Genomic DNA, 14023 nt, shown 5'->3' with positions numbered 1-14023 from the left:
AAGCTCATACAGGCCAGTCAGTGGTGGCACATGCCTTTAATCCCAGCACTTGGGAGGCAGAGACAGGCCGATTTCTGAGTTTGAGACCAGTCTGATCTACAGAGTGAGTTCCAGGACAGCCAGGGCTATACAGAGAACCCTGTCTCAAAAAACCAAAAAAAAAAAAAAAAGCCCATACAGATTTGCAAAGTAACAAGGAAACTTTCTACAAAGGCAAACTAATAGTATAGATCAGAGAGCACTGTACTGCCAAGAGTTCTGACTGAGACTTAAGGAAGGGACATATTTTGTGTTGTTCTCTATTTTGACCAACAGACATGAATTATATTACCTCTTTTCTATTGACATGTCCCTTCCCACAGCGCATTGATTGAATTTAATCATATGTATGCCAATGGTGCCGAGGCATGGGATAGTAAATAAAGGGGTCTCCTTAAAAGTTTACTGAGGGGCCACCCAAAACTACTCTGGGTTGGATCAGAGCTCCACCCTTGTATTGGGCAAAACCCAACTAGAGTAAGATTGAGTGGGGATTGTCTAAATTTGATAATTTTTAAGGGAAGGGGGAACTTATTACATTATTTGGAGTAAGATATGGTTTAGCTCAGTAAAGGTGGGAATCCCAAGTTGCTGAGTGCATTGTTTGAGAGGTGTGTATGTGTGTGCATAGAGCTTGCAGGTAAGGGTCCTGAGTTGCCAAGTGCCTTAGTAGACAAAAGTTGTATGCATAGTTCAAACTAAGTGAAGTTTGCTAAACAGTTCCTCATGCTGGCTCCCTCAGGGTGGGCCACTATTTTCTTAAATCCCTAAAATAGGTTAGCTGTCTAAGTGAGCTGCATTCTCAGTGAGTCTATCCTGGTATTGCTCACTTTTTTGTTCACTCAGGCCGACCCAGTGGCTGGGAAAGAACCTGGAACACAATGAGCACTCAATAAAGAGTTGCAGAGTTAATGAAAAAAGCCAACATGCGTATACCCTGTTGGTGCTCAAGACATTCCTATTGGGGTATAGATACTGGCTAGTCTCGTTCTAGGAAGCCACTAAGGACAATAGTGAGACTCTTGGGATATGATGTTGAATCTTCAGCAGGAGGTTTTTGGGTTGTTTTGTTTGTCTGGTTGGTTGGTTTGTTTCTCTGAAGCAGGGTTTCTCATTATAGCCCTGGCTGTCCTGGAACTCCATCTGTAGACCAGGCTTCTAACTCACAGAGATATCCTCTGCCTCCCATGTGTTGGGATTAAAGGTGTGTGACTCCACCACCGAGCTTCATATTGAGAGTAGAAATGGACTCCTAGGTTAGGAGGGCTAGTGGAAACGTGTGTGATAGGCCTATTTTGCATGTACAGGACTTCTGGAGGGCCTATTAACACTGGAAAGGCTGAAGTGAGAGCTGACCTTCTCTTTCTAAGACAAGCCAATTTCTATAAAATGATGTCATCAGCCTTTGACAAAATATTGCAACAGAAAATGATCCAATATCACCTAAGGGAAAGGCTCACAGGAACAATTAAAGAACCTGGTACTCACCGAGAAATTATTATTATTATTATTATTATTATTATTATTGTTAGAGTTGTGCTAGTGATAAAGCCAAAGGCCTCTCACATGCTATACAGGTATGATCACTGAGTATATGTTTAGCCCCTCACCAAACCCTTTGAAGCATCTTTTATTTCCTATCAGGATGTTGCATATCAGAATATCCCAGGGTACCCATAGATAGATATAATTTTGGTGTCAATTTAAAGAGTAGTTTCAAGAGAAAGAATGTTCCAGGGTATCAAAAGAAGTGGATTGGGTATTTAGGCATTTTAGCACCAGAGTCAGGTCTGAGCATGGTTTATGTTGCAAGCTCCATATCTTGGTAACTCCCAAGAGCCTGTCCCTCACCGGTCTTCCCTTCCAGTAGAAATTGTTTCCCTAGATTTTATTCTTCTCAATAATGTTCCACTTGCCATCACCTTTTCTTTGTTTCTCTTTTCTTTTTTCTTTCCTTTTCCCAGTATTAACTTTTGTATACAGCTTTGTGTTTTCTAGACAGGGTCTCACTATGTAGCTCTGCTTGTCCTGGACCTTGCTATGTAGAGGAGGCTGGCCTTGAACACACAGAGATCCACTTGCCTCTTCCTAGTACAGGTATTAAAGATGTGAGCCACCATGTACAGCTCCAGGGCTAACTCTTAAATCCAGGCCCTTATACATGGCTAGACTAACCCTCTACTCCTGAGCTATATCTAGTCCACAGCTCATTTTCCCCCTAAGGGACGGACCCACTTTATAAATGTTTCAGCCTTCCCACAAGCCTTTCCCCTAGAGCTGGGCAAAAACTAGTGAGTGCAATATACTTTGAAGGATTTGATCAGTGATTCATAGTCCAGTTGATATTGTTGAACTTCAAGGGTGCTGGTAAACTCTAAGCTTGGCCTTGAACCATGAAAAAGACATAAAGAAGAGTCAGGCAGTGGTGGCACACACCTTTAGTCCCAGCACTTGGGAGGCAGAGGCAAGCAGATTTCTGAGTTCGAATCCAGCCTGGTCTACAGAATGAGTTCCAGGACAGCCAAGGCTACACAGAGAAACCCTGTCTCGAAAAAGATATAAAGAAGAAAAGTACAGGGATGAAGAAAAAAGAATGATAAATTCATGAATTATATTAGAGAGGAGATAGTGGGAGCCCCCTTGAGTAAGTAGGCAGAGCTTAAATTTTTCTGCAGGCATTCACTCACTGGGACCATTAAACACTACCTCTGCATGTGTCTTTTATAAAATCTAGGCAGGGTCTTGCTTGGCAGAAGCCCCCATTCATCTATAACTCCTGAACCTCCAGCCTCAGCCTCCGTGGTCATGTACCACCACACCCATCTGTTTTCGTTTTGTATTTTAAAGAGAAAACTGAAGTTCACAAAAAGCGAATTGTTTAGCCTAAAGTCAGACAGTTAGTGGCAAAAGTGAGCTTTGAACTGTATGTAGTTTTTATTATATCAAACCCAGAAAGCTTTTGCACATCATTTTAGTAGGGGAGCCAATAAGGAAGTGAGTAGTCTCTGTCGTAATTAGTTGTAAGCATTAAAAGAAAGGAAAGAGATAAGGGGTTTTTAATGAGAGGAGATGAGGGGATTCTGATAGGGACAAAGGATTGATTTTGAGTCTTCTAAGCTACCCCTTTCCCACCTCTTTGGCCTCATCTAGCTCTGCATTAGAAGCTAAAGCTGATTAGGGCGGCCTTTAGAAGTCTCACCTAAGTATCTGTTTTGTGGCAGGGGATCTAGGTAACCGAGCTTTCAGTACTTGCTGGATACCCACAACCACACAGGCATGTTTGCCTGTTTCATAAGGCTCAGGGACACGGCTGGCCGGCTGGCCGCGTCCCCAACCAACAGCTGGACCTTGGAACTCCGCCCCCTTAGTCCCTCCCTTGCCGCCTGGCTCCTCCCTCCTGCCTAAGGTGGCCCAACTCCCTGTAAGTCCCAGCACCGCCAGGGTGCGGGAGGAGGACGGCGGGCGGGAACGGGACCTGGCTGTCGGGTGGCACCGAAGTTTCCTACCGCCGTGCTCTCACCCCGGCCGGCGTCCGTGCCATGCCGGAGCACTGGGGGCGCGCTGCAGCATGAAGGGTGGCGGTGGCGATCAGGCTTACACGCGAGGTCCCTCTTTGGGCTGGCTCTTTGCTAAGTGTTGCTGCTGTTGCTTCCCTTGTAGAGGTGAGTGGCATTTTAACCAGGCTCGTGGGACTGAGAAGGGAATGGGGTGAGGGCTGTGGAGAGAGGGTGTGCTGTAAACCGCCTTGGGCTCAGTTTCCCAGGCAGGAGATCGCGCTGGTGCTGGGGGATGCCGAGTTGCAGTTTGGGGACGCAGTTACTTCCCAGCCCGTTTGGACTCGGGGATGCAGAGTTAAAAGAGAGACTTGGTGAAAGAAGCACAATTCATTGCTCATTTACATAGGGATCTCAGCTTCGAGATTAACTGGCTCCTGGCTGGAGGAATGTCTTTAACACTGTTTTTCCTAAGTGACAATTTTCTTATGGGACTGGAAATCACTTTTCTCTGCTTGGGCATTCACAGCCCAACGTGGATTTACAGCTTCGGAGCCAGACGTTGGCTCATTAATTAACCAAGAACTCTTTTGTGGACCTAATTAGGACTGTATTTAATTATTCTGCTAATTTTAATGTCATTGAAGAGACTGGCAGGAAGCAACCAGTTTCCCCCAAAGCAGTTTGCAAAACAGGGTGAGAAGGCTCTCAGAGGGAAGGTTATGGTTTGTGAAGCGCCTCCAGAGAGAGAGAGAGAGAGAGAGAGAGAGAGAGAGAGAGAGAGAGAGAGAGAGAGAGAGAGAGAGACCCTAAGCTGTTCATGTCACTTTACCATTTCAGCTGGGAAAGGCGGGGGAAAAGAATGTTTATATGGTTAGAGTCAAAAGACCATGCCCCCTCCCAATTTTTTTTTTTTTTTTTTTTTTTTACGTATTAGGCTTAGGCCCCCAGCCCTAATTTACAGAGTCTCAGTCTAAGACTTGTGATCTCAACAGCACCCATACTACCTTTACATGGAGGTACCCAGTGATCCATCCTCACAAGCTCGACAAATTCCCAGTCCAAAACAGATGTGTGACTACAGAGACTAATGAAATCCCAAGGACCTTCTTCTGTGTAACTAAGGCTCATAATCCCAGCAACAGATTCTCTCTGTGTCTTCATTAATTCGAGCAGTCTGTATCCTGCTCCTGTCTCTGCTTTTGTGGGGAGGAGGGGTCGGAGTGGACAGGGACTGTTCAGAGACTAGAAACGGTGGCTGGGAACTAAAGGGAGGGAGTATTACAGAGAAGAGGAAGCCTGAAGCAGCTAGGGGGATCTGAGTAGATAGGTTTGCTCTCAAGGCTCTGCTGCCTGCGTTAGGGTGAAGGGTTTCCAGGCAAGATTTCTTGGGAGCCCGTTTCCTGTCAAAGAGGAGTGTAGTGTGGGGGTTTGGGCGGTGGTTATGTCACTTGCAGCTGGCCTTCTTGGATCCGCATGGGGCAGTACTGTTTTGTGAATCGCCCTGGCTCTCCATCGCTGAGTAGAGGAATGCTGGGACCTGACGGCTTTGTGGCTAGGAGGGGGGCGTGGGAAAGGGGATGTTGCTGGAGTTAGCTGGCGCTGCCGTAGACCGCGGACTAAAGTTGGTGAGAGGCAATGAAAGCAGCTAACAAGGCTGCTGTCTTCAGGCTTCCACTAATCACTCTTACCTAGTTTCAAATGTGTGAGGATGGAAAACTGAGCTCTGACCTCAGTTGTAGGGGCTGGGCAGAGTGAGATAGCATCTGAGGCGCATAACACATCTCTGCACGCCCTCAGAAAAGAGAGATGGGAGTCTCCACTCAGCCCCAGGGCATCAATTCTGCGGCCCACAGAGAAGATAAGGTCCGCCTTGAAGCTGTCTGTGTCTCTGTGCCGCATTGCCTGGAGCCCAGAACTTTGTGGGAAGATGCTCTGCTGCAGAAGGAAAGGACACAGGGAGAGGTTCTAGTGGAGGGTGTTCACCAGCAGGAATTATCTGTCTGCCTACTCGGTGGAACCAGTTTCTCAGGTCTTACAGACCTACTACCATTGAAAGGTGATTTTTTAAATAAGACAACTCATCAATTTTGTCTCTTTCCCTCTTGCTCTCTTGCTTCCTGACTCTGAAACTCATGGGTCAGAGCCTATAGCTGTGGTTCCCTAGGTCAATGGACTTTGGTGACCTGGTTATCAGTCATTCAGAATATAAGGGGCTCAAAACCAGAAGGAACACAAGATAAAATAGATGGTGAAATAGAAGGTGCTAGTTTTTGCTTGAAGCTTAGGGGACCTTACTGAATTTCTCTGGGCAAACCTTTGTGATCTTAGTTGGTGTAACTAGGAAAAAAGCTGGTATTCAGTAAATGCCTGTCTGTGGCCTATAAACTTCACATTTGAGGAAAGCATGCACTCACTTAGTTGGGCTTGTCTTTTGATGTGGAAAAGTGGGGTTTCCTCTTCTTTACTCGATCATTTATATTTTGGTCCTGTTGAGTACAGGAATATTACAAAGATTTGAGGAAAGATGATCTCTCCTTCCTACCTTGGTGTCCAGTGTTAAAGGAAAATAATAAAAGGTCTACCCCTTTTCTTACTAGGAAATGGAGATAAGGTGAGGAGGAAAAATGAGACATTCGCAGCTGCCTTTTTGAAAGCAAAAACAAACAAAAGTGAAATAATGCCCTAAACAGAAAGAGAAGAAATAAATACCAACCTGTGTGTGTCTGAAGGGCCATAAATCATCAGTGTCACATACTACGAGGGGACTGGGCAATGCTGTGGCTAGCCAAATTCTCCTTAAAGCCTGAAGAAGTTTAAGAGAATTCTTCAGTTATCGTAAAGTTAAAAAAAAAAAAAAAGACAAAAGACATCTGGACTAGCAAGATCACTCACTCTGTGGGTAAAGGTGCTTGCAGCCAAGCTTGACAACCTGAATTTGATCCCTGGATCCTATATAGTAGAAGGAGAGGACAGATTCTTTCCAAGTTGTCCTCTGACCTCCATGTGCATGCTGTGTTCTGCACCCATCTACCACTATCATAAATATATAAATTTAACTAAAAAAAAAAAATTGTTTAAACCTGGGTGGTGGTGATGCATGGCTTTAATCCCAGCATTAGGGAGGCAGAGGCAGGCAGATCTCTGAGTTCAAGGCCAGCCTGGTCTACAGAGTGAGTTCCAGGACAGCCAGGGCTATACAGAGAAACCTTGTCTCAAACAAAAGAAACAAAATAAAAATTGTTCAAAGTCTTTTCTGAGTGACAAAAAGGATTTCAAATCACCTGAAGACTATATGTCTCACAGAGTTTAGTGACTTAGATCATAGGTCCCAGATCCTTCTAGAAGGAAGCCATTTTAGAACCCTCCATTTTCCAGCCAACTGTGGCTTTGGCTCTGTGGACAAGTATCCCTTCTGGCAAGCCTTTCCGCACCACCATCCATCCTTCTTGTCATGTGCAGGATCTTGTTTACATGTGTGTATTGGAGTATCCATGTCCTTGTATTTCAGACCTAATGCCATCATTGCTTTCTACTCCCACTGAGACACTTCAGCAGGCTGAGCATCGAAGAGGGGAGGGTGGCGGTGACTTAGTCTGGATAAATCTATTTATGAGGTGCTGGGCCACCCTTCCATGGTCCTTTCAGAACAGGGCACTTAGTTCCTCTTGGGCTCCGACATCCGAGGGTATAGATCAGTTTCTGGAGAGTCACAGGGTATCCAAAGGCATCCTCGTCTATATTTATCTTGCCCTTTTCTATCTTTTCCCAGACTCCCTAACCAGGAACCTTATGACTTGATGTGATACAGCTCGTTTTATAAACTGTGTTTTATGTGTGAGACCATGACACCTAGTTCCTTCAGAAAGGTGTTGATAACCTGGAAGAGGTACCTTATGATACTCTAACACACTACACAGGGGACAAAATCTTTGTGACACCGTGCGTTATTTCTTCATCTTCTAGAAGTTACCTTAACCATTAGTTAGGGTTTCCATTGCTGTGAACAGACACCATGATCAAGGCAACTCTATAAAGGACATTTAATTGGGGCTGGCTTAGAGGTTCAGTCTGTTATCATCAAGGTGGGAGGAAGCATGGCAGGCATGGTGTTGGAAGAGCTGAGAGTTCCACCTCTTCTTCCAAAGGCAAACAGGGGAAAACTGGCTTCCAAGCAACTAGGGGGAGGGTCTCAAAGCCCACCCCCACAGTGACATGTTTCCTCCAACAGGGCCATACCTGCTAATAGTTCCACTCCAGGGCCAGGCATATTCAAACTACCATAACCATGAAAACTAAATTCACCATTTAACATTCATTTCTTTCCCAATATACTTCTTAGGTCCCCTCAAACCCATGAGTATACCCCAATCTGGGAAGAGGTACCACATACACACACTATTCCCAACTCAAATCCTATGGTGCTCTTCCCATATCTGACTTCCATATCTCTCGTAACTAGAGAGAAATAATGGGATATCAACTATTCCCTGGATAACAGTCATGGCTGCCAGGTCATAAATGCCACTTTGGGATAGAAAGTTTAAAGTGCAGTCCTTGTGTCTGTTAGTTAGTTAGCTAGCTAGCTAGCTAGCTTGCTTCTAGGTAATTTAAAAGTAGGCAAACAGATGAACATTGGAGGCTATTCTAAGCCCATACAATTATGCTGTATGCACACCTGAACTTTTAACCAGGTTTTGAAAAATGTAATAACCCATTAACTCCAGTGTGTGATGTTCACATTGTTCTGGGTATGGGGTCATCTACTGGAAGCATGATGGACATACTAAGAGCCATGCCCTTAAAGAAAACTAACTCTCCCTCTTACAGGACCCATCAACTGTTGGTAGCTCCTTAGTTAGGGGCGGGGACTCCTGAGCCCCTTCCTGCCTAGAATGTTGACTCATTTGATAGTGTGCAGGCAACCACAGCAGTATCAGTTCAAGAGTGTGATGGTCCAGTCGTGACCAGTTTGCACCTGTCCTTCCCAGCCTCTGGCCCTTAGAATCTTTCTGCCCCTTCTGTGATGGTCTCTGAGCCTTGGGAAGGGGGTGTGACATACATATCCTAATTGTGGCTGAGCATCCATAGTCACTTACTCTCTGCACTTTGACCTGTCTGAGTTCTTGCATTAAGCACCATTCACTGCACAAACTTTGTGGAGTTGTGTGTTTCTGATGTGCGAGAGCTGCAGTAATCTCCAGGTAGAGAGACTCAGAAGGCTGTTTGATACTGTGTTCACTTGACAAAATAATAGTAGTAGTTTCACCCCTCAGGCCTATAAGATTCACAAACCTGGGTTCTTAGCCAGATGTGTAGTATCGTACATGTGTGGAACAAACCTGAAGTTCAAGCAGTTGGTACCTTTCAGTACCGTGAAATCTAGCCAGCAGGGGAAAAGCTCCCTGGTCAGTACTATCTTGATTTCTCCACGTCCAATGTGTCTTTATTAATAGGGTCATTCTGGTTTGCCTTGTCTCTTAAAAACATGACTCCTCTTCAGTGGCTGTGTGCTTTGTGTTCTCCTTCAGATAAAACCCCAGACCCAGTCCAGCCATTCCCAAGGAGTCCTAGAGAGGCAAGGGGCTGAAACCTGGCAGAAAGAGGGAGGGAGTGGGAGTTGGGGGGCTTCTCAAACTGAAGTACCAAAGTGGAAGTTGGAACGAGAAGGAAGCCTGAGGTGTCACACTCTTCTAAGAGGAAAAGGACCAGCCCAGCCATTCATAGCAGAACCAGAATGCCTTCCCAGGAATCCCTGCTCTACTCCATCTCCCGGGACTGTAGCATCCCTTCACTGAGATGCCAATGGGACCCACACAGATCACTCCCCAGGGGAAGCTCAGATGTTGACTGTGGAATGATATGCTGTTCCTGGGGGTAATGGTACCATCCGCCTGCCGTTAGAATTAGATCTGCCTGGTTTGCTTTAAAGACTCTTCTATCCAAAGATGACAGTGGGCCGGGAGGTAGTGGCGCACGCCTTTAGTCCCAGCACTTGGGAGGCAGAGGCAGGCAGATTTCTGAGTTCGAGGCTAGCCTGGTCTACAGAGTGAGTCCAGGACAGCCAGGGCTACACAGAGAAACCCTGTCTCGAAAAAAAAAAAGAGCAAAGATGACAGTGTATGCCAGCATGGCCCTTTATCATTCCTAGTAAACAATCATGTGACTTTGCTGTTGTTTGTTTTGACCCCTGGTTTAGTTTCATTAAAAAAAAACAAAAAACAAAAGAAAACCCTCTTGCTGGCCTCTAGCACATGCCTTTAATCCCAGCACTTGAGAGGCAGAGGCAGGTAGATTTCTGAGTTCGAGGCCAGCATGGTCTACAGAGTGAGTTCCAGGACTGCCAGGGCTACACAGATGTCCAGGTTGGCCTCAAATTCCTGGCCTCAACCATCCTCCTGCCTTATCCTCCTACCTTAGCCTTCCAAGTAGCTGGAACCACAGGCATGCCTCCTTAAATGCAGGGTGGAAATGAACCCACGAAATGCATTCCTCTCCTTCCATCTTTGACTGCACCTAGTTTTATGTAATAATGTTTTAATTCACTTGACAAATGTTTATGATCCGACTGCCTCTTAGCCCTGCATTGGACACCTGGGGAAGGATGGGACCCATGATGGTTGCTTACTACAGTAGGCTGCTGTGAACATCAGTTAAAATGATGTCTGTAAAGGGACTCACTTGTAAAATGCTGCAGTTACTGACAGCAGTATGCTGGACATAGACTCTGGTCTCTGTCATAATGGCGTAAATCTGCATTCCTAAGCTATTTAATGGGCCTGTCCTCATCACCACTGTGGTTCGGTGTTGTGGAGTTGTCAAAGTAGGGAACAAAAATTTGTCATCTTCCTCTTTAAAAAATTTAAATCAATTTTAAAACCTATGAAAACTGCTGGTGTCGTAATCATTTTATTTCATAAAGGAGTCAACCAAGGACTGAGAAACCTAAGTGACCCCACGTTGTCCTTCTTTTGTGTGGGAAGGACACAAGAGTATTGTTTTGCCTTTGCTGGGGATGGAAGCCAGGATCTCACATACGCTAGGCAAGCACTCTACCCAGCACTGTGTCATTTTGGACACTTAGATCCTGAGAGCCCATATTCTCTAAAAAGAAAAGGCCATTTTTTTCCTCCTGCTTCTTGACCTCAGCTAGCAATCTAATAGAAATGTTTGTCCCCCATGGCACAGCTACTGTGCATAAAGATAGATCCTTGAATCTTCTCCAAACTGTTTCTGCCTAGATTGGAGGAAAATAATAATAATAATAATAATAATAATAATAATAATAGTAAAAACTACACCCATCACCTCAAAGTTCTTGGTGCTCAGCTGAAGTTTAGACAAGGTCACCTATATCCTTCATAGGTAAGGGACAAGGTGCCTTGGCTCCCTCCCTGCCTGGTCTTTTTCAGTGACTAATAGGGCTCATCTTTCAACTTCTGGAGGCAGTGCCACTTTCTGGGTGGTACTTCCTGGAAGGAGGGGAGCCCTTGTTACACCCTGAAGTGCCTGAGAGGCTGCCAGTGGCCAGTGAAGTGCCTGTAAAGGAGGAGCAGAGCATAAGAATTTCTGAGCTGGTTCTTCCACATTCTTCCTGCCCCTCTGGTGACCACGGTGAGGAAACTCAAGTTGGAGGGAAGGGAACTGGGTTGGGGCAGCCGCTACTTTGTATCTGTTGCTCTATGACTGGGAGCCTGCGTGAGTTTCCCCTCTCAGAGCAGCTGGTGTATCACCAGACATTGCTAGCTTCTCCACTTCCGGCACTAGACTGCATGTTGTTGCGGATAAAGGGGTGTTATCTTCTCCATCCACGTGGGACCCAAGCTTCACTGTTTAAAATGGTGCTAAACAGTCCACGCTGGCCAGTTTCCATAGTCTCACACCAGGGCTGTGAATCCTCTCTCCAGTCCCCGCTGGCAGAATCCCTGGGAGCAGAAGTGACCTAGTGTGGTCAGTCAGGACAATGGCAGAAGTGCTAGTGTCAGCCCCCAGACTCTAACAGCTTGTGATTTAACAAGCTCCCTGATGGTCATAGATCCTAGGGTGTCTCTGTCTCTGTCTCTGTGTCTCTCTGTCTCCCCTCTCCCTCTCCCTCTTCCTTTCCCTCTCTCCCCCCTTTCCCCCCTCTCTCCCTCCCTCCTCTTTTTACCCTCTATCCCCTCCCTCTCCCTTCCCCCTGCTCCTGAAAGAAAAGGCATTCTCTATGAGAAGGCCACCTCTCTCTCCCCTGGGGAATTCTTGTTTTGGGAAGTCCAAGAAGCCTCCTTAGCATTCAGTATGTCTGGGCTGGGGCTAGGTGGGAGACAGAAGGAGGAACCAGGAGAGCTCTGTGCTCTTGGAGCTTCCTGAGCACATGGGATGAGAGTCCAGTGAGGGAGGTAAGGTGTCTTCTTACTCAGTAAGAGCATGTTGCCTCAGTTTCTCTTCCTTACTCTGGTCACAACAAAACCAAAAGCTAAACAAAGAAAGATTTGGCTGAAACTCAATTCACCTCTTTCTATGCAAATTGGCTCTTAATTTACATAGTGTTTTAGAACTTACTTTTATTTCAGCTCATGAACCTCTTCCAGGTGGACATTAGGAATTTGTTTTTTTGTTGTTGTGGAACTCACTCTGTAGACCAGGCTTGAACTTGTAGATCAAGAGATCTACCTGCCTCTGCTTCCTGAGTACTGCCCACCACACCTAGCAGGATTTTTTTTTTCTAGTGATGGTGCTAGCACCCAGAAACTTTTACATGCTGGGCAAGGGTGCTTTCAGTAATCTCTCTGTCCTCAGCTCTCCAGGATATTTGATCAGCCAAGTATGTAAACAGACTTGAGCTTGAAAACGGTTGGTGTGAGTTTTGTGTAGCCGGTAAAGCTTGTGGGAAGCCATGAGAGAGGGCTGAGGGCTAGCACACAGCTGTTTCTGAGATCACGTGTGGACACACTAATGCTTGGATGCTTGGCCTGGAGTTTGTCTCCCTTCCATGCCTTCCTTTTCTGCAGAGGTAGATTTTTTTCCCACGTAGACCTGTTCCCTCGGGTTATCTATGGACTCCAGAGGCTGGAGCTGCAGAGCTGGCCCTCCCTCCTCTCCTCCGTCACGTGATTCATCACAAAAAGCAGGTTCAAGAGTTTTGTGTTTCTGTTCTTCGAGACATTCCATAAAATATAGGCCATTAAATCCATTTAAATGAGAAGGGAGGGTTGATTTCTTTTTCTGTCTAGGAAAAAAAAAAGGTTAATGGAAAAAAAATTAAATATAGGTAAATGAAGATAAAATCCCATCCCTTAAACATTAATAACTTCTAGAGCAGTGTTTCTCCACCTTCCTGATGCTACGACCCTTTAATACAACACCTTATGTTGTGGTGACCCCCAAACATGAAATTATTTTCACTGCTACTTCATAACTGTAATTTTGTTACTGAGCAGTGTCTCAGTTCCTAAGACCATTGGAAATATGTGCTTTCCAATGGTTGTAGCCCACAGGTTGCGAACGTGTGTGTGTGTGTGTGTGTGTGTGTGTGTGTGTGTACACGTTTACAGGGGTTACAAAATAGTCTAGACTTTGAGAACAGATTACTAACCATTGGTAGTTTGAGATTGGATCATAGTGGTTCCTCCCTAGAAAGAACCAGACACAACACATTGGGGCTTCCTATTTCATTTGAATACTGTTCAGTCTCAAACCCGGGACCAACAGCAAACTGAGGTGCCTATTTAACATATCAAGGAGTCCTGGCCACCAGACTCTCCAGTCATCCCTCAATCTCTACCTGTTACAGGATGTGGCTGGTGATCCCCTCACCCCGCTCCCTGAACTCCCCAGCCCAGGGGCTGGGCTGCCCTCCCCATTCACTCTGGTCACTCCCAGCTGTTTCTGCCTCTGGCTATGCTCTCCCTGGTCTCTGCAGTAAATCTCCTCCACCACACCTAGGAAAGGTCTTGTCCGCCTTTCATTTCACCTTTCCCATTCATCTGGTGCCAAACCCCAGGTCTGCTTTGCTCTGTTAAATAGGCACCTCCATTGACCATTGTTAGGTTTGAGACTTAACAATACCGATAGATGCCTTTTAATCCATGCATCAATGTGAATTGTTCATATTTAATCAACTTCCTTATTTGAAGTGATTTTTCATTTTTGCTCTGAACAATATTATAAGGACCGATACCTGCCCATACCTGCATCCTAAGGGCAGATTCCTAGAGAGGAGGTTCTGCACTTGGAGGGTATCCGAACTTGGAAGCTCATTTGCTACCAGTAGCTTCACCCATTGAAAGGAGCAGTGTGCTGGAATTTGTTTAGGATTATGAAAAAGCACCCTCTGGAACTTGGAATTTCATGACTCCCCAATGTTTACCTCTGTTTACATTTTCTGAATTAACTTAATTCTTTTATATGAGAAAAATGCCCTGGCTCAGAGTAATACAAACTAATACCTTTGATTCTTGGGCTATGTACTAATATACAGAGTCTATAAATAGAACTGTATTTTGTGGTTC

At 45.5% G+C, this 14023-nt stretch overlaps 1 protein-coding gene across 23 annotated transcripts in view; it reads left to right on the top strand.

The window, feature by feature from the left end:
- Kalrn (kalirin RhoGEF kinase) overlaps positions 1-14023 on the top strand; it is a 604914-nt gene that overhangs the window by 476048 nt on the left and 114843 nt on the right. For 6 of the 23 annotated variants that reach the window (XM_031363753.1, XM_031363759.1, XM_031363758.1 and 3 more), the window contains exon 1: positions 3608-3701. The exons of 16 other annotated variants lie outside the window; for them this stretch is intronic. In XM_031363753.1, coding sequence (XP_031219613.1) covers positions 3608-3701 — 94 coding nt within the window. Of the gene's footprint in view, positions 1-3440; positions 3702-14023 lie in introns of those variants that run through there. One more of the 23 variants, XM_031363752.1, reaches the window with a different exon arrangement.

This window comes from Mastomys coucha, unplaced genomic scaffold (assembly GCF_008632895.1).
Source record: "Mastomys coucha isolate ucsf_1 unplaced genomic scaffold, UCSF_Mcou_1 pScaffold12, whole genome shotgun sequence".
Lineage (NCBI taxonomy): Eukaryota > Metazoa > Chordata > Mammalia > Rodentia > Muridae > Mastomys > Mastomys coucha.
Note: the sequence above shows the minus strand (reverse complement) of the source record. Positions and strands in the feature narration are given on the sequence as shown.